The sequence below is a fragment of the Pholcus phalangioides genome, unplaced genomic scaffold (assembly GCF_987345545.1).
Source record: "Pholcus phalangioides strain wild (caught in Gottingen) unplaced genomic scaffold, Ppha-v1.0 ptg000003l_1, whole genome shotgun sequence".
Taxonomy (NCBI): Eukaryota; Metazoa; Arthropoda; class Arachnida; order Araneae; family Pholcidae; genus Pholcus; species Pholcus phalangioides.
In genome coordinates this window covers 5,706,432-5,728,243 of record NW_028301596.1, presented here as the reverse complement: position 1 = coordinate 5,728,243, position 21,812 = coordinate 5,706,432, and the positions used below count along the sequence as shown (strand labels likewise).

At 34.8% G+C, this 21,812-nt stretch overlaps 1 protein-coding gene across 1 annotated transcript in view; it reads right to left on the bottom strand.

Moving 5' to 3' along the window:
* The window catches only part of LOC149087957 (actinia tenebrosa protease inhibitors-like), a 47,844-nt gene that overhangs the window by 10,597 nt on the left and 15,435 nt on the right, over positions 1 to 21,812 (bottom strand). The window contains exons 7-9 of the mRNA XM_089250570.1: positions 17,677 to 17,859; positions 14,592 to 14,774; positions 11,981 to 12,163 (exon numbers count right to left, since the gene is read on the bottom strand). Coding sequence (XP_089106696.1) covers positions 11,981 to 12,163; positions 14,592 to 14,774; positions 17,677 to 17,859 — 549 coding nt within the window. The remainder of the gene's footprint in view (positions 1 to 11,980; positions 12,164 to 14,591; positions 14,775 to 17,676; positions 17,860 to 21,812) is intronic.

Genomic DNA, 21,812 nt, shown 5'->3' with positions numbered 1-21,812 from the left:
CCTTGTGTGCCATCAAGAGCACGGCCTAGAACATGGTCGAAAGTCATTTCAAAAGTCGGGCGGAGACAACATCGACCGAGCTTCTCTGAAGCGTGATCTTGTCACACACGGCACACAAAACTCACACATCAGAAGCTTACGACGTTTTTTTTCCTCGGAAAGATTTTTATTAACATAACGTCTTTATCTTGTGTAAATATCATTCGTACTTGATTTGTTAAACATAAAGGTACCTTTCTATAAGTATGTTTTATGTATTTTATTCCGTTTTTCCGCATTCTCCGGTTTACCAGGATTTTCGATATATAGGAATTTAAAAAATCACTGCTTCATGAGTGAATATTTGGTTATGTGTGGTGGAAATTATGTACCCAGTAAAAAACTTTTAGCTGAAGTTAACACTCATGAACCACAGAACCCACCCAGACCCATATATGGAACACACACATTGCCCGGTTCTTCCAGCACACTCACACCTCTTGGAGTACCCAGCTTATATTTCCCATGGATACAGAGCGAGAGTATGTTTGGTGATGAAGTGAAGACCCATGTACGTGTTGCGTACTATTTAGAATAAAATTTGTCATTCGGGTGGCCAGGTTTTTCACGAATAAATACACTGTCCCGAAAAAAAATAGGGTGTCCGAGAAAGATCTTTATTATTCTAAAAATTAATAACAAAAATACGAAAAAGTAAAATGAAATGCAGTTTGCGACAAAAGAATGAAGAAATATATAACACTTCTTTAGTACCAATTGCCTGAGGTAGACGGCACTAGTTGCTCTGCAGCTGTGATAAGAAACGGAAATGTCGACCGCGCAGGAGAAAACGCAAAGTGTATGGAAACGGGATCACCAAAAACCGTTCAAAGAAAGTTTCGCCTGATGTGCCATAGAAATTCGCCAAGTATGCATTCAATTTATGCATGGATGCAGGAGTTTAAAGACATAGGAAATGTTGAGCATGTGAATTTCCCGATTTCTCACCAAGTGTCAGTTACAGCGTCGTGTAAAATATCATACGAAGCATTACATTTGGGGCTGTCTCGTTCATGTTCGACTGAAATGAGTCTCTGATTCGCTCGACACTTTTTTCTGATGTCGATGGCGTGGGCCGTAATTTTCCCACATGCTCAACATTTTCTGTGTCTTCAAACTTCTGCATCTATGCATAAATTGAAGGCATACATGGTGGATTTTCATGGTTCATCAGACGAAACTTTTTTTTCCGGTTTTCGGTAATTTTGTTTCCACTAACACACTACGCTTCCCCTGCGCGCTTGCTATTTTCGTTTTTCGTTGCCATTTTACAGCTGCTGAGCAACTATCTTATATACGAGGTATTTTCACGACACAGAGCGGCTAGCTTGGTAGTCAAACTATAACCTTACCGAACCTATAACCTTACCGGGTATCAGAAAAGTGTCCATTATATATAGAAATTCCACTCTATTCTCGGAAAATACGTGCCATTTCCCGAACCAGTGCAATGTTTAGAGTATATGTAAAATCTGTCAAATACAATTAAGGCTGGTCCCAAGGCTGCAACTAGGGGGGATCAGGCGGGCCTCGTGCCCCGGGCACTGGACCAGAGGGGGCGCAAATTTTACTCTCAAACCTGCCCTTCAACATTACAAGGAGGCGCCAAAATGCGCACTTGCCCCGGATGAACAAGCATCTGTTGCGGCCCTGGCTGGTCCGACTAAATCGATTAATGAGGTCATTTATTCGATCAATTGTTAATCGCAGTTAAAAATTTTAGTTGAGTTAATCGACTTGATCAATTCGATTAAAATTCGCTCAAAAGTTTCATATTTAACTTGTTTTGTTCAATGAAACCGATTGGGTGTCTTAAATAATGTAGCTACAAACAGTATTTCGGGTAAGTGACCATATACTTAAGAATATTTGAATCAATATTTTGATCATATTTTTTAGCATGGGGAAATGCAATTCGATTCAACGAAAGCTGTTGACTTCAGTCTCAAATTGAGCTCAAAGACTAAAATTAATTGTATGAACAGTAATTTTTCGTAATCTTTTGGCACCATCAGCTCCTCTCCTCACGTGCACCATTTGTGCGGGTTTCTGTGTAGTAAAACAAGCACCAGTATAATCGGAAGTAGTTTCGAAATCAGTGACTGAACTATATTAACTGATTTCTTGAAGAAAATGACAAGATCCAAGGGAAAAAACTCCAGGATTTGACAAAATATGTTAAGAATTTCAAATTTTTTCAAGTGAGCAGTTAATTAATTTCTTAATTAAATTTCTTAATCTACGTATTCCTACATTTGTTTACATCTGCCAATTAAAATTTTTAACTGGTTAATCAAAACTTTTTAATCGATTAATCGATTGAATTTTAGGATGCCAAAACTGCTCTTCACAGTGATTGACCTTTTAAATATTAATTGACCATTTAAAGATCAATATAAATTGACCTTTTCTTTTAACACTCCCATGATATCCAATTTGTTTGGAACTGACAAGAAAAGGGTCCGAAGATAACGTCTACTACTACTATTACGTAACCCAGCTAATGCCCGTCGTGCACAAGCGGAATTTGTAACAAATTGGTTTATGCTGGAGTTCGAGTTCTGAGTATTTTTGGCTCTAACGTAATTATGTTGTCAGAATAGTGATTATTTATTATTGTTTTTTTAATGCAACGAATAAGAGTATCTTAATGCAATAGGCTTATTAGTCGTTTTTTTTCAAGTTTTGTAAAAGATCTCTTATCAAACTTTTATAGGTAATCCCGGCTTAAATCACCACGAACAATAAAGAACCTGTATACAATAGTCTACGAGCACATGGAGATTTTCTTTTCTCCGAGTACGCCTCCTCCCAACCATCCCATGAATCGGCATATAATTTCAAACTTTGGAAACGTAATTACGATATAAAAGGTCTTTTACAAAACTTGAAGAAAACAAGAAAACAACCAATAAGCATTCTGGTTACATTCGATCGAATGTAACTGATTGACAAAGGTTGATGATGACCCTAGAGGCGCGACGCACGATTTGAGCAACACTGCCTTAAAACAAAAGCAAAGTTTGGGGGGAATAATCATCATAGAGATGGATGGTATTCTCGGCCCACGATATATCATATAAAGTCGCTTTCTGGATATTATGCCGAGATGAACTTGGAAAGAGAAGTTTGTTGTCTCCATCGGGGAGAAACGTCATGTCCCTGTGGTATATTGGTCAGTGCGTTTGTCCGGTTCGCAAGAGGTTTTGGATTTGTATCTCCGTGGAGACAGTAAACTTGTCTTCCCAAGTTCATCTCGGTATAATGTCCAAAAAGTCTGCTGATTTGAAATAATCATCATTTTCACAATTATTCAGTCTAAAAAAGCCAACACAGAAATAACAATTTCTACCCAGGAATAAAGAAAATGTTTATTTTTTATTTTATTTATTACATAGTGAGCTGAAATAATCGATGACATAGATAATGAATCGTCTCTTAGTACTCACTACTACTTCACCAAACACCAACTCTGGTCATATCGCTATATTGAAATTCATTTTCACTAATGGTCGGAAATGAAGGTGCCATCCATCGGTGGTCACCTCAAGCTTATTAGGGAAAAAATACCTTCTCTATATTTTTCCCCGGGTTTGAACCTGGGACCGGGTAGACGAGCATCTTACCACCACGCCTTTTAGGCAAGTACTCGCTACTAGCAGAGCACATAAAAATGCAAAAAAAAAAAAAAAAATGACGACCTTCATTTTAGCCATATTCAGCCCACTCTACGGGAATTATTTTCTTCTTTTTCTTGTATGTATTGCAAATCAACAATCAAACGTGAAGTGAATGGCAACACATGAAATAGAAAAAATATATATCACCAAAACAATGTTGTATGGCAGAAATAAACAGTCGTGACATGGAAAATGTAGGTGAAAGAGTAAAGAAAATATAACTCTATATGGAAGAGACAAATCAAACAGTCATAAATAAAATGAGACCCATTGTTTTGGAACTCATTTATACAGAAAACATTTTGATGAGAAACGCAATTGTGTGTGTGTTTTACTTTAATCCTTTCCGGTGCGGTGTTCCCATAGTGAGACCACCTGTTTACATTGTTTTCTATGATTTTTTTTTAAAATCATTGCCCTTCAAAGGGTTAAGAGAAATAAAAATGATTGAGTAAGACGTTTTTATTGACTAAGAAGGATTGACTAAGAAGAAGGTTGCGAAAAATATTTTGACTCATCAAAAACAATACGCAGTTGTATGATATTAACAAACCCGTGTGGATAATGATCCATTGAAATTCGCAGGTCGTAAGAAAATTTCATATGATGCTGGGCAAATAAATCGAACGAGAACGAAAGTTCCCAAAGAACAGCAGAAAGACAAGCAAATCCCGTTCTCGCCCCGGTTACGGAGCCAGACGCTGTCGGACTGGGTGTCCTGCGGGAGAAAAATGAATAAGGCAGCGTCAAACTTCCTCCCCAGCGCGACCCAACCCGCAAGGGTAAAAGGCTTATATCCCGGGAGGGACAGAGCCTGGGTCGTGGCTGGTCTGTCGGGCAAATAAATGTTAAAGTCATAACGATTAACGCACACTCAATCATGCCACACGCACCCACGGCAATAATGATCACAACCAACGAACCTCATTCCGTAACCAAAGTAATTCTATGACCATCCACGCCCAATGTATCTGAAAAATTCAACGGGAAGGCCACTTACTCTATTCATGTCGCCTTTATTTACGACTAACGACGTTTGTGGAAAGCAAGCAAGAGTAGAAAAATGTAGAATACCATTTTTTTAATTAAGATGAACCTAAAAACAAAGGGTTTTTTTTTTAACCAGCTGGCTGATGCGAAAATATATTTTTGGAAAGAGAGAAAATTCAACTGCCCCTGCGTCGAATCGAACCAACGCCCTGTACCACTAGACTACAGAGGCAACGAATATCTCAACCTTTTCTTAGAGCTCGTGTGCACTGAACGGGACCGTGCATGGACGGTCGGACCTAACTCAGGCCAAAGCTCACAATTGCTGACAATGCCACCAGATGGCACCTTATCCGAGGATGATGTCACTGTCCGATGTATGGATAGCGGAGAGTGACATCATCCTCGGATAAGATGGATCTGTTCTATCAGGAAAATTTACCCAGTTTTTCGAGTATTAGGTATTTATTCGCATCAACTTTGATCTTTCACTCTAAATTTTAGCTGATTCAATTAATTGAAATTAATAAATTGGGTGTAAATTTCAACTAAGACCGCCAGACTGAATTATAAGTAATAAAGCAAAAACAGAGAGAAAATAAATCCTTTTCCCTCTTATTTATTGTAGAGAAAACAATATTCACCTTTGAGTAGGGCTACTTGAAATCCTAGGCTGAATCGTCCAACTGCTTTAAACGAAGTGTGACGTCAGTGTATTACCGCTAGATGTCTTCGCTGTTCCTTACCCTGCTTTTTTTTTACCGATTCGACGCCACTTTGAACCGAAAACTTCTTTTCCCGTTCCAAGGTGGAGGACGATCAGCCTGTTTATACAGCTGTGATTCCATAATTCCCTTTCCGCATTTTACCGGCGAACCGGTGACCCTTGAAGGTACGCAATTCATGTTGCAAAAGGGTTGAATTGTTATATTAAAATAAAATAATTTTTTATACCGATACCTTGTGCTCAAAAGAAAGTTATTTCCCTGTCTCTATTGAGACTGACGAAAAAGAGAAAAAAAAAACCCTAGTCCCTAAAAATTCACTATTCCCTAAAAGTGATCCTTTTTTAGTACTTATTAAATTCGCCAACGATGCTTGGGTACTATGAGTAATCGCTGGTAAAAGGGATTCATTTAGGGAAATTTATCCAATTTACCAACGGCGATTGGCTACTATGCATAATCAAATACAAAGCCAAAACAGGCAAAATGCCCAACGAGGTGGCTGAGAAAAAGATGCCCATAAAAATATGGCGGTCATATATTTCAAAAATACAGCAACCCAATTAAAAATGCAATTACAAGCATACAATATACATGATAAAATATTATACAATGCCCATAAAGAATACTTATGGTTGCCTTATTCTAAGAATGGATAGCTTCTCGATTTACCCCAACATGTTTATCGTATTTCTTCTTAAACGTGTCAATTGTGTTAGAATTTACGACCCCTGGGGGTAAGCTATTCCATTTATTAACAACTCTATTAGAGAACAATTTCCTGACCGAGCATTCTATTCGGTTTTTTGACCACCGCTAAACAATGTTCAGAAAACCTAAGACGCTTGTCTATGAGAATTCCCAAATCGGTGACCCTGGTAATGGATTTTGGAATCCGGATAGTGACACCATTCAACTCGTAAGAGAACCGTGGGGTGTTCGAACCAAAATGAGCGACCATGCACTTATCTACGCTAAACGTCATGCTCCATGCATCTGCCCATGCTCCAATCCTGTTTAAGTTGGTCTGGAGCAACACCCTATCGTTTTCATTCCCGACTGCTCCTATTAGCATCACGTCATCTGCGAATTTGCAAATAATCTCATCAATACCAATTATCGAGTATATCGATAAAAAAAAAAAAAGTATGGGGATAAGGGCACTTCCTTGAGGAACTTCACTTGTGACGCCTATCCAATCAGAGAATTCTCCGTTCGCCATAACCCGTTGTGACCTATGTCTTAGCCACGATTCTATCCAATTCAGCAAGTTCCCACCAATCTCGTGCAGTAAATGCTTCAAGAGTTTATCATGTTGGACTCAATCGACTGCCTTCTGGAAATCAAGGTACATAACATCTACATTTTTGCCTTTACCCAAAGCCTTAGTCACGTGGTCATAGAAGAAAATGACGTTAGTTACACATGAACCCATGCTGATTATCTGACACTACATTATTCTTGTCTATCCACTTCACGAATTGCCTTTTGAGAATAATTTCCAAAATTTTCGAGAGGGAGCTCATCAAACTCACTGGACGATAATTGGACACAGCCTCTCTACTACCCTTTTTAAATATCGGAACAACATTAGCAAGCTTCCATCCCTTGGCACGATACCCTCAGTAACACTACTCCTGCATATCTGTGTGACTGGTTCAATAATTCATTGGAACATTCCCTGAGGACCCTGGGATAGATATCATCTGGTCCTGGTGCTTTGCTTGCTCATAGTGCCGGTAAAAGTGAGAAATTCAGAGAAATTTGTCACACGTACCAAAATGCTCGGTGATTGTGCATAATAACCTGTTATTATGTATACTAACTGAATTTATCACATTTACCGTAACATATAAGCTAACAAAAACACTTCTTTCCTTCATTTATTCTGTCCTTTCCCAACTTTTTCCCGCTTTTTGGATTCAAATATCTGAATGAATGTTGCACTTTCACAAGTTGAACAATGAATTTAAAACACGGTGAGTTTCAATGCGAGTTATTACCTGCTCACCATTCCACCACTGCACATAGAATGACTGCAGTTATGGTCCCGTATCAATACATGAAGACACTGTTTTCCCATGAAAATCGTGCATTGAAATTGACATCACTTGTTACAGATTTTTAGGAGTCCAGTGCAATACTTTGCTCAAGAACTCTGATGTTTTCTTGATGGCCCCTACTTTAGTGGAACAAATTAACAAGAAAGTTGAAGAACGAAAGCATGCTTGATACGAAATTCGTCAAGATATTACGTACTAACAAAAAAAAAAAATAAATAAATAACAATTAGAACAAAAAATATGTCTGCTTTATACTTTTATCCAAATTTAATAATAATGCTCAGTACATAATGACGACTGGTTGACACCGCATCGGCTTTGGAATGCTTCTTTGGTCTTGTCTTGAAGCTGTTGCCGTTACCTCCGCAACAACCATATAGTTGAGCGATTCACCCCATTTTCCATCCTGCGAATTCAAATAACATCTGGGTATGAGATCTTAACATGGTCCAGTTTCTGATTTCAATGAGCATACATCAGAATCTCAAATGATTATGTTTTATAAAATTTAATATTTTACGAGACATATTTTTCTATGTAGAGTGAACCCTGAAATTGATGACTTAATAAGGAAACGGAGGTGTTCGTTAATTGCGACTTTTCTTTTAAAATACAAAATATCAGAAGCATTAAACTGCTATTTTGTGAATACTAGTAACGAAATGATAAAATTACATTATTTTTAGGTGTACAGTGAAACGATACTGAATGTAATAATAAATTCTTCTACAACGATAGTATTTCAAGTCTTGTTTCGAAATGTATGTAATCTAATGTTAAACTGCTTCCTCTCGATATTACGGTAACTCCTCTACAAGGAGTAAAAGCTATTTAGTATTTCATACACTACGTTCACGTGGAATCCAACTTCATGAAAATCTGGTAAACTTCTTTGGTAAATCGACGTATAAAACGTCGATTTACCAAAGAATATACCAAAAATACCAAAAATAATCGACGTATAAAACATCGATTTACCAAAGAATATACCAAAAATACCAAAAATAATCGACGTATAAAACGTCGATTTACCAAAGAAGATACCAAAAATACGTCGATTTACGTATGCTTGAGACAGCATTTTTTTTTTTATTTTTTATTATTGCTCAAATTGGAATTTTTTCATTCATTCCAAAATTATTGCAATGGCGTATGTAGCGACCTTTTTCCAACTATGTTTATTATCATTCTTTTTATTATTATTATTATTTATGTCAGTGTGGCAACATGTGTATTTTTATGCAGTCAAAGCCGACTATATTTATTGTTTGTTTTGCATTCGGCTTCTCCGTACGTCTGCCACACGCTCCTGCTATTAAAGTTATAATGGTTGTATAAATTGTAAATAAAACATGTAAATAATTAACAATCGCTATATTCTACTTGTGAGCGAGTCTACTGAACGACGTCGCGCCCCCAACGCGTAACACGTATGTTAGTCAGCTCTATAAATTGTGTATTAACACTTTTGTTGGTGTTGCTTTTTTTACATTCGTATTTTAAGGTATCCGACTATCTTTCTTGTCACTTTTCTTTAAAATGATTCTGGAGTGAACTTTAAATACATTTTTTGATAGAAAGTGTCTCGAAACGGTGAAAACAGTGACAAATTTTGGTTTATCTATTGGTATATTTTCTATGAAAAAGTCGTTTTTATGTCAAATTTTAGGCAAAATTCATGTGGTATTCGAAACACGATTGCAAAAAAATTTATTAATGAAATGCTTTGTAATTTTCACAGTGCATTTAGCTAGTAATGTTGCAGGTTATGAAACAAAATTTAAAGGATTGCATGATATGTTCGTAAGTTACACCAAAATATGTTTAAGTACGTGTGAATTTTTTGAAATTTCATCCTACATTTTGTCTATAAAACACTGTAATTCAAAAAATATAAGTGATAGACCTTAGATTTTTGTTCATGACCTCAAAAATATATAACAAAATATCACATTAAAATTTCGTAAGGATGCAATGCATCAAATTTTACAAATCATGTCACAAAGTCAAGTGAAATGTCAAAAATAGCATTCTTCGTAAAACACGTTTAAAGTCTTTATTCGCGTATCACTTGTATGTAAAAACGCAACCCTAAAGTGAACGTAACTTTGATTCTAAGCATCATATAAACAAAACAAGGCCCGTTTTGGAATCACAACAAAAAACGACGTTTTCAACGTAGTCGGATACCTTAATCAAAAAATACGCATTGTCTACACTTTTAAGACTAGGCACCAAATTTCAAAATTGTAAAATACATATTGTTACGATATAAATAGTCATCATTAGAGCCTGGAAGTTTATTCAGTAAAAATGGTCGAAATAGGCAGGCAAAAAGGCACTAAAAATAACTAAAATAAGCACTAAAAAAAAGGCATTTATGGAAGAAACCATGGCTAAATCTATGATAGAGTCCAAAAAAACTAGCTGAAAAATTGGCTGCACTTAATCCGGCTGCTCTTTTAATTATAGTTTATAATTTACTGCAAAGTTAAATTGATTTCAAGCCCAAAATAAAATGTTAGTGGACCCTCAAAATTAGATCAATTCTAAGGCCACCATTACCTGACGAGAAATATGAACTGTAGGGCTCCTTCGAGTTGCGAATAATTCTCGTTTGTTTGTTGTATTTCTTTGGAGTAATCCCTATCATCTCCATTGTTGAAACATAGTTCCTTCGTTCTTTTGTGGTATTTTCAATATTACCACATATGCGGAATTACTTCGAGCGCGGGGCCCTATGTGGCTGCATCAGGCCAACATCGCACTTCGGATTCCAACCTATAAGGGCCGTAACTAAAGAGGGGGGGGGGGCGGGGGGGACAACTGCACAGGGTGGCAAAATTTACCGGACGGCAGTTTTATAGGTGGAAACAAAGAACACTATTACAAAATTATCGAATTTCGAAGTTATGGGAATCAAAAATCTTAGTTACGGCCCTGTATAAGCGTATTGGTTACATTCGCTCGAATGTAATATACATGCACTTATTTTATTTTTTTTTCACAAAGTTTTGAATGCTTCACAAATGATCAAGCCTCCAAAATCATTGAAAAGGGGGGCTTTTTCTGTGAATACTGTATATAGCCAAAAATCGAAAGTTGTTGTTAAGTTATAAAAAACTGATATATACAAAGATTGTACTTGGGTACCGTACTATTTCAGACTTCTAATAACACTGATGATGTGTTTCCTTTTCACTCTCTCTTTTCCTTTATTAATTCGTAAATATTTCTCTCTTTTTTTGAGAAAGAAGTACTCGAGTAAACTAAGAATAAACAAAGTGTATTTTGTATTGATGTGTGAGACTACTTTTTCTTTAAAAGCAGCGGATCCCATTGCTTCAAGCGTAATTTAAAGAGTTTTAAAATAGCGAAATTTGATTAATGACGAAGTTACTCTAACTTATGGGTTACTTTGACCCAAAATAAAGGTCCAAAAATTTCATAAAAATATTATAGGAAGTGGATCTCTTATATTACAGAATTTTAGAGAAAATGGGTTGAAATATCTAAATATTAATTCAAATAATCAATATTTATTTTGTGTTATTTTCTGCCATAAAATTGAAAAAAAAAAGTTTTATTAAAGTGGGCAAAAGTAATCGTATCCCTTTTTATGGTATAAATATACGGTTATTTGTAAAATTGTTGTGTGGCCGCTGAACTGTATTATCTTGTTGAAAATTTACGAGGAAAATGTATTCGGACATGTATATGCTGCCTAATGTTTTTTTTAATTTAAAAATAAATAGAACACTGATATTTATTCATATAAAATAATAATTTTAATGAATTTCTCTTTAGAAAAAAGTGTAATTTAACACCAACTTTCAATTCTCGAAAATAAATTTAGATACGTTTATCGTCACGGAGTCTCAGAATTTTGCCAATAACCTTCAATATCATTGCTTTGTGTTGTTTTGTATCCCAGTTGTTGTAGAGAAATCCACAAGTGAAGAATCTCATTATGTGGAATGCCAGTGAAAAGATTTTCAAAATCAAAAGTTTCAATTTGAATTAATTTTATCTGTTTTGAGAAGTTCCAGAACTTTGACATTATTATTGATGATGATGATGCCAGATTTGCTGTTGCCAATTTCTTTAAGAACACCAACTTTCAATTCTCAAAAATAAATTTAGATACGTTTATCGTCACGGAGTCTTAGAATTTTGGCACTCACTCTCAACTTATGTACAATTTTAAAATTAATCAATAAGTGTTTTCGCGTAGAAATTTCTTTCTCTTGGCTAATGCATAACCTTCAATATAATTGCTTTGTGTTGTTTTGTATCCCAGTGGATGAAAAAGTTATGCCAGTATTGTGTAGAGAGCATCATAACCTTAAATATTCCCGAAAATCTATCAAACAAAAATATATTTTGATATGACGTCATCAACAGATCCGGAGAAGAAAGGAAAAAACGATCTTGAACCTCATTGAATAAATGTTTTACATCGATTTAACTTTACTTCACCTACTTTTGTTCTTTCTGCAATTCGCTAAGCATTCCTTTTCTGTTCCATAGCGATTTCCATTGCCCTCACATCCACCGTAGATGAAAACTTTGCAGGTTTGCGATGCGGTGTCGAAATAGTAATGAGGCATATAAGCAAGGCACCTGCCAGAATCGGGTCTCTCGTCACATGTTTGCTTTGCATGAGCTATTGAAAAAATTTGCTTTGTATATTTTACGGCATCACATTCGTGAAAGCATACATTTTAGAGCTTTTTTAAGTCATGATAGTCATGATATGCAATTAATAATACAGTCAATCTCTGTCATAACGACACCCGGCTATAGCGTCAATATTCGGTGGTCCCTGCCGAATCAATAGAGAATAATGTTGATGAGTCTCACTTACGAGGTCGATGAAAATACAACGATCTCGTAAAAAAGTCACATTTTTCGTCGCAAACACATTTTAGTTCCTTCTAGACTTGCTGTAGCCCTTTATTTCCAGCCAAAAAGGTTATTTATAAATAATAATTGGCAATTTCGCTGACAATTTTCATATTTTTTGTGAGAAATTAGTGATGTTTTATCAATCATTTCGTATGTTTATGTGACTCCGATATCCCATATCTTCTCCAAAAAAAAAAATAGTCATCCTAATCATAGAGAAAAAGACCTACTTCTACATCTAATTATATTTTTCATGTTTTCAAAACATGGTAACGTCACCCTCGCTTGTAACACCAACCTCGGTTATACCAACAAAATTTCGCAGAATCTTTGATGTCGTTATGACCGAATTTGACTGCATTTTTCATATATGAAATGTTTTCCAGATTCTCCAGTAACGTTTTGTGGGTTGAAATCTTTTTTTTGAACGATTTTTGACCCCTGAATTTTGGTGAAAAATGCCCATGTGTGGAGGAGACATTACTGTGAACAATGATAGAGAATTAAGTTGATAAACAAAAATACATTTTTTATGCTATTCAAATCTACATATACGTAAATACGTATTCCCTGAAGGGCAACATCCGTATTTTTTTAATATGGACAAGAATTTTTTTGTCATGTAATAGCATTCAGGGTACTTCATTTGCTTAATATATATATATAACACCCTCAAAATATTTCTTCCCTAGATATTTCAATGCTTGCCAATCAAAGGGTTAAGTTAAATTTTTCACCGAAACATGTTATTGAGACAATTTATGTGATCATGGAATTTTTCAAACGTTTTCAGTGATAATGAAATTAACCCATCAGTTGTGTATGCAAAATTGAAATAGGAAAAATTTAGTTAACGGGTCTCAGATTTCCACACTGTCGAAAACTGTTTCAGTACAAATATCATTCCATATTCAATGAAGATAACAACCACAGATTTGAAGGAAACGTTTGCAAATCAAAATTACACTGGACTAGGACGCTTCCTTCTTGCTTTGAATTCAGTCGTGGAAGCCTACATTTTTTTGTGAAAAATGTTCAGTAATTTCCATGAGTTCACTGCAACTGCAAGTTTACAGATTAAAAAATATATAACTTCTTAGTACGGATTATGCATATTATTTGCAGTTTTTTTGGATGAAATCGCAATAAAGAAGCAGGTGGCTAATTACTGTATATACAGTCGATCCCGCTTATAACGTTTCTGCTTAGTATATTTTCTCGCTTGGTACTACTAATTTTCATGAATTTTACTTTTTTCCTATATTGATGATGCTAAGTTTCCCGGATATATATATACACACACACACACAACGTTTACATTTTTTGCCATTCCCGCTTACAATGTTCGGAAATTTCACTTCAGGCTTTTTCCTCCCTTTAAATTAGCGCACTTTTCTTCACATTTTTTTTCATGTAAAAAACGAAAATGATGATTATGCGTGTTGCAGCGTTGAAAATTTTTTTTCTTGTTCTCTCACTTTGTCCAACAATAGTATACAGAGCATAATTGCCCTTACCATTGTTCAAATACTCATTGTTGATGGAAGTTACGTCTCTGAATAGGAAGGCTATTAGATAAGAACTAGAAAAAGTTCTCATAAGAGGTTACTTTTTTTTCTACGTTTGCGGTCTTATTCAAATTCGTCGCATTAGATCCATTTCAAAAAATGAATCTTCACATATTGGTGTTATAGACTATTGTATATAACAAAGGAATAAAAATAACAGTGGTCTTTTTTTCATCCATTTCTGAATCTATTGATACAAAATCAAGCCGCAAAAGTGTGACATTGACACAAAACATACACAACTTGACAAATTTTCCGACGCCACCATCAAGTATCTTTCAAAAGTGGCTTTTTCAGGTAAGGAAACACACACACTCTCAACTTATGTGTATAATTTTAAAATTAATCGATAAGTGTTTTCGCGTAGAAATTTCTTACTCTTGGCTAATGCATAACCTTCAATATCATTGCTTTGTGTTGTTTTGTATCCCAGTGGATGAAAAAGTTTTGCCAGTATTGTGTAGAGAACATCATAACCTTAAATATTGCCGAAAATCGATCAAACAAAAATATATTTCGATATCACGTCGTCAATAGATAGTGTATGCGAAGAAGAAAGGAAAAAACCATCTTGAACCTCAGTGAATAAATGTTTTACATCGATTTTACTTCGCTTACTTTTGTTTTTTCTGCAATTCGCTAAGCATTCCTCTTTCGTTTGATAGCGATTTCCATTGCCCTCACATCCACCGTAGATGAAAACTTTGCAGGTTTGCGATTCGATGTCGAAATAGTAATGGGGCATATAAGCCTCGCACTTGCCAGGATCGGGTTTCTCATCACAAGTTTTCTTTTCAGCAGCTATTGAAAATATATGCTTCTTATATTTTACGGCATCATTCTTGAAAGAATACACTTTTGCGCACAGTAAATACACAATATACAATTAATAATACAATCAACCTCTGTCATAGCGACACCCCCGGCTATAACGACAGTATTTGGTGGTCCCTGCCGAATCGATAAGAATTCAAAAATGAAAATGTTATGTATTTCAATATATGTAAATGTGATTGCACGGCATCGATGTTATGCTTTTTATGTACTACCTGCCGATAGGGCAATGCGCTCTTACGATGTTTTCTTAGTTCTCGTTCAGACACGTTTTAATCTGTCATTCGTTTAGTTTTATTAAATACATTGAATTGAGTATCACAGCGTGTTCATTGGAATTATATCTACAATCCGATATATAACACAGTGGCGACGAAGGAAAAAAAATAATGTCCGATGAAAAACGTGCCGTCTCGATTCCGGTTTTCCAGGAGTTTAATGCAACTTCGGAGGCTTTTCAATATTATGTGGAAAGGTTCGAGTGTTTTGTTGAAATTTACGAATCACCAACTGAAAAAGAAGGTAAGCTTCTTTCTTTCTTGTGTTGGAGCGGCTACGTACGTAAAGTTCAAGACTTTGGCGTTTCCTAAAAAGCCGATTGACTTGTAATTCGAAATCACAATTGAAATGTTAGTCGCGTATCTACAACCAAAAACCGCTAATCTCAACTGAACGACAGAAATTTCGTACTCGAATTCAGGCAGAAATGGGGGAGACATTTACCGAATATTTAACCTCTCTAAAATGTATTGCAGCTAATTGTGGTTTTGAAGGGGAAGCAAGATTAAGGGAAGAAATCAGAGACCAATTTATAAATTGTATACGCTCTGAAACAACCCAGAACCATTTTTTTGCGAACAGATAATTTAAGCTACGATGATGTTGTAAAGAAGGCTATGGCAGATGAACAAGCTCAGCGCGGTGTTTCTCATCTGAAAAGTGAAATGAATATCAGAGTGAATAAAATAAAAAACATCAGAGATCGGAAATTTAAGCAAGCGAATAAATCTTTCAGTAGCGCGAACAGACGTAAATGCGATGTTCTCGTGAATGAAAATGTGAATCATAAACTTACTGCCGGGTGTAAAGTGTACAAGGTGTAATAAGCCTTGGCTACATCGCTACAAATTTCAGATTTATAAATTCTACCTGTCATTTATGTTTCAAGAAGGGCCACATACAAGCTGCTTGTTTTTGGGCAAAGAATGCTTACGCTAAAAACATTGATTTGCGATCACAGTCTAAAGCTAGTGATGCGAAGGATTTCAAATGTGGGTCCCCATAGGAATCCTTATGGTTTGCTTATAAACCAATACCATTAAATAAATAGTTCTCAAAAATACAGAATTTTGTGCAAGATTCAACCATTCGTTTTTTTCATTTTTTCGCATTGTTCATTGTTGTTGTAGAGAAATCCACAGATGAAGAATCTCATTATATGGAATGCTAGTGAAAAGATTTTCAAAATCAAAAGTCTCAATGGATTTAATTTTATCTGTTTTGAGAAGTTCCAGAACTTTGACGTTATTATTGATGGTGATGCCAGATTTGCTGTTGTCAATTTCTTTAAGAATATTATGAAGCAATTTGAAGAATTTAAAACCAATTTTATGATTGTAGCTATTTGTGTTGCATGTCACAAATCTGAATTTAATTGGATTTTTGTGAAATTTGACAATAGCAAAAAGGTATGGAAATTTAAGATTACCATTTGACATCAACACAAATAGCTACAACCATAAAATTGGTTTTAAATTAAATCCATTGAGATTTTGAAAATCTTTTCACTAGCATTCCACATAATGATATTCTTCACATCTGTGAATTTCTCTACAACAACTACGAACAATGCGTAAGAATGGGAAAAAAAAACGAATGGCTGAATCTTGCAAAATTCTGTATTTTGAGAACTATTTATTTAATGGCATTTTGTGAAAACTAAGAATATATAAAGTATATTTTTGTATTGATATGTGAGACTACTTTTTCTTCAAAACCAGCGACCCCTATTGCTTCAAGCGTAATTTAAAGAGTTTTAAAATAGCAAAATTTGATTAGGGACGAAGTTACTCTAACTTATGGGTTACTTTGACCCAAAATAAAGGTCCAAAAATTTCATAAATATGTAATAGGAAGTGGATCTCTTATATTACAGAATTTCAGAGAAAAGGGGTTGAACTATCTAAATATTAATTCAAATAATCAATATTTATTTTGTGTTATTTTCTACCATAAAATTGAGAAAAAAAAAGTTTTATCAAAGTGGGCAAAAGTAAACGTACCCATTTTTATGGTATAAATATACGGTTATTTGTAAAATTGGTGTGTGACCGCTGAACTCTATTATCTTGTTGAGAATTTACGTGGAAAATGTTTTCTCGCATATATTAGCTGCCTAATGTTTTTAATTTAAAAAAATAAATAGAACACTTTGTTATTTATTCACATAAAAATAATAATTTTAATGAATTTCTTTTTAAAAAAAAGTGTAACTCGACACCAACTTTCAATTCTCAAAAATAAATTTAGATACGTTTATCGTCACGGAGTCTCAGAATTTTGGCACTCACCCTCAACTTATGTACAATTTTAAAATTAATCAATAAGTGTTTTCGCGTAGAAATTTCTTTCTCTTGGCTAATGCATAACCTTCAATATCATTGCTTTGTGTTGTTTTGTATCCCAGTGGATGAAAAAGTTATGCCAGTATTGTGTAGAGAGCATCATAACCTTAAATATTCCCGAAAATCTATCAAACAAAAATATATTTTGATATGACGTCATCAACAGATCCGGAGAAGAAAGGAAAAAACGATCTTGAACCTCATTGAATAAATGTTTTACATCGATTTAACTTTACTTCACCTACTTTTGTTCTTTCTGCAATTCGCTAAGCATTCCTTTTCTGTTCCATAGCGATTTCCATTGCCCTCACATCCACCGTAGATGAAAACTTTGCAGGTTTGCGATGCGGTGTCGAAATAGTAATGAGGCATATAAGCAAGGCACCTGCCAGAATCGGGTCTCTCGTCACATGTTTGCTTTGCATGAGCTATTGAAAAAATTTGCTTTGTATATTTTACGGCATCGCATTCGTGAAAGCATACATTTTAGAGCTTTTTTAAGTCATGATAGTCATGATATGCAATTAATAATACAGTCAATCTCTGTCATAACGACACCCGGCTATAGCGTCAATATTCGGTGGTCCCTGCCGAATCAATAGAGAATAATGTTGATGAGTCTCACTTACGAGGTCGATGAAAATATAACGATCTCGTAAAACAGTCACATTTTTCGTCGCAAACACATTTTAGTTCCTTCTAGACTTGCTGTAGCCCTTTATTTCCAGCCAAAAAGGTTATTTATAAATAATAATTGGCAATTTCGCTGACAATTTTCATATTTTTGTGAGAAATTAGTGATGTTTTATCAATCATTTCGTATGTTTATGTGACTCCGATATCCCATATCTTCTCCAAAAAAAAAAAAAGTCATCCTAATCATAGAGAAAAAGACATACTTCTACATCTAATTATATTTTTCATGTTTTCAAAACATGGTAACGTCACCCTCGCTTGTAACACCAACCTCGGTTATACCAACAAAATTTCGCAGAATCTTTGATGTCGTTATGACCGAATTTGACTGCATTTTTCATATATGAAATGTTTTCCAGATTCTCCAGTAACGTTTTGTGGGTTGACATCTTATTTTTGAACGATTTTTGACCCCTGAATTTTGGTGAAAAATGCCCATGTGTGGAGGAGACATTACTGTGAACAATGATAGAGAATTAAGTTGATAAACAAAAATACATTTTTTATGCTATTCAAATCTACATATACGTAAATACGTATTCCCTGAAGGGCAACATCCGTATTTTTTTAATATGGACAAGAATTTTTTTGTCATGTAATAGCATTCAGGGTATTTCATTTGCTTAATATATATATAACACCCTCAAAATATTTCTTCCCTAGATATTTCAATGCTTGCCAATCAAAGGGTTAAGTTAAATTTTTCACCGAAACATGTTATTGAGACAATTTATGTGATCATGAAATTTTTCAAACGTTTTCAGTGATAATGAAATTAACCCATCAGTTGTGTATGCAAAATTGAAATAGGAAAAATTTAGTTAACGGGTCTCAGATTTCCACACTGTCGAAAACTGTTTCAGTACAAATATCATTCCATATTCAATGAAGATAACAACCACAGATTTGAAGGAAACGTTTGCAAATCAAAATTACACTGGACTAGGACGCTTCCTTCTTGCTTTGAATTCAGTCGTGGAAGCCTACATTTTTTTGTGAAAAATGTTCAGTAATTTCCATGAGTTCACTGCAACTGCAAGTTTACAGATTAAAAAATATATAACTTCTTAGTACGGATTATGCATATTATTTGCAGTTTTTTGGATGAAATCGCAATAAAGAAGCAGGTGGCTAATTACTGTATATACAGTCGATCCCGCTTATAACGTTTCTGCTTAGTATATTTTCTCGCTTGGTACTACTAATTTTCATGAATTTTACTTTTTTCCTATATTGATGATGCTAAGTTTCCCGGATATATATATACACACACACACACACAACGTTTACATTTTTTGCCATTCCCGCTTACAATGTTCGGAAATTTCACTTCAGGCTTTTTCCTCCCTTTAAATTTGCGCACTTTTCTTCACATTTTTTTTCATGTAAAAAACGAAAATGATGATTATGCGTGTTGCAGCGTTGAAAATTTTTTTTCTTGTTCTCTCACTTTGTCCAACAATAGTATGCAGAGCATAATTGCCCTTACCATTGTTCAAATACTCATTGTTGATGGAAGTTACGTCTCTGAATAGGAAGGCTATTAGATAAGAACTAGAAAAAGTTCTCATAAGAGGTTACTTTTTTTTCTCCGTTTGCGGTCTTATTCAAATTCGTCGCATTAGATCCATTTCAAAAAATGAATCTTCACATATTGGTGTTATAGACTATTGTATATAACAAAGGAATAAAAAAAACAGTGGTCTTTTTTTCATCCATTTCTGAATCTATTGATACAAAATCAAGCCGCAAAAGTGTGACATTGACACAAAACATACACAACTTGACAAATTTTCCGACGCCACCATCAAGTATCTTTCAAAAGTGGCTTTTTCAGGTAAGGAAAATCATATGTCCCAGCTGTACTTCTTGGAATTCGATTCTTCACAGAACAGCCAATACGATGCTTTCATGACCTTTTAAATTTCGGAAAATGAAGTAAAAGCGTTAGATTTCGCCGAACAAAACGGTTCGAGAACATGTTAGTCTCAGAGCAAGTTAAAAAAAAAGCTTTAAAGTTAAAAAAAGTTTAAAGGAAAAAATAAAAACTCTTAAATTTGTAGATGATAACCACAGTCAACACCAGTTGTAACGTTTGCAGAAGCAATTAAAGGACCGGAGACTTTTCGATATTTTGTTTAAAGGCAAGTAAATGTGTGCCATGTGTGTGATGTCATCCAGATTTTACGGAAACTTGACTGCTATAAAAGAAAACTCATAGTTTGACTGATTATAGCAAATAATTGCTTCTTATTAAATCACTATATGTACCTTAATGTTTGTTAACAAATTAAAAATGACATTAAAAAGCTATGTCATAATTCTTATAAACATTTCCCGCTTATAACGTTTTTAGTTGAGGTTTTTGTCAAACGTTATAAGCGGGATCGACTGTATATTTTCTTTCCAATGACGTGTGCCTTCTAATTTGTGCATAAATTTTCTAAAATGAGATAATGAACTTTTTCCTATTTTTTTACGAAGGCCGCACCAAAGTCTTGGGGGGGGGGGGGCTTAGCTCCGTTATGATGGGGGCATGGTGAGTACCGAGATAATCACAGGAAAAAGGAAAAATTTTTATTTTTTTATGAAATGGGCACTCTAACTTTCTTTTCCTCAGATAGGGGGCATATTATCTTTTATTTCACCTGTGCACAGGTATGTTTCTCTGCTCACTTAATTTCGATATCTTTGCAGTATGAAAAAATATCATTTAGCCTTATACGATATGGGGGAATTTTTTTCTTGCTCACCAAAAAAATCTATGTACACGGAAGCGATTTCAGTCATTCTCAGACTCAAAACGTCCATGTTTCGTAAATATATGAAAAAATGGTGCCTTTCTTAGGCACCTTTACCCATAACCAATAAACGGCTGAAAATAAAATTTTATCAGCAAGAATACGACTTCTAGAAAGCATTGAAAACAATTATACAGTGCAGTATTATGTATTAAGTGTGAGGAATATCAACGAACTTGAAACCTTTTCGCCTCCTATCAAATAAAGCTGTAAAAGTTCTTCGGTTGAAATTAGCAACCGTTTTTTGATTCATTTATCGCTTGGAAAAAAATATAATATGATATTAGTTGATATTTTTATAAACAATAATATTAGTTGAATTATTACGTTTGCTTCAAAACCTTAACAGTTAATAAATGAGCGGTAAAATAGTATTAGTAAAATTTTCTTTAATTGCAGTTAAAAAAAGATATAATTCAGAACTAACCTGCTAACCCTATTTATATTTCTATTTTTTGCAATCACAGATAGCTAAAGGTGGTTATAGTTCGCGAGTTTACTAACGTTGTTTTACCACACACAAATAACAAAATTTCGGGACAAACTTGACAATTGAACCAATTTTATTTCATATAAAATATTAACTGATATCATATTGTAACGAATGTATTTTCCCAGTATGGATATTTTTACTAACTCTCTGTGGCCTTACAGCACCTAATGCGTTTTGTTGGTATATACGTTGTTAAAGGAAGTTGTGAAGAGAAAATCTATCTTCCAAGAGAAGAGAACGTGAGTTGGAATGTGGCTTCCGTTCTGTACGGTTGTCTGTTTTGAGTGTGCTTCGAAATAAAGGCTTCTTCTTTAAGTTCCGCAGTTTCGTGCTTTAATTGGACACCCCTCCAATATCAAGGGTTTATTCCGCCATCTCCCGGAAAAGAGAC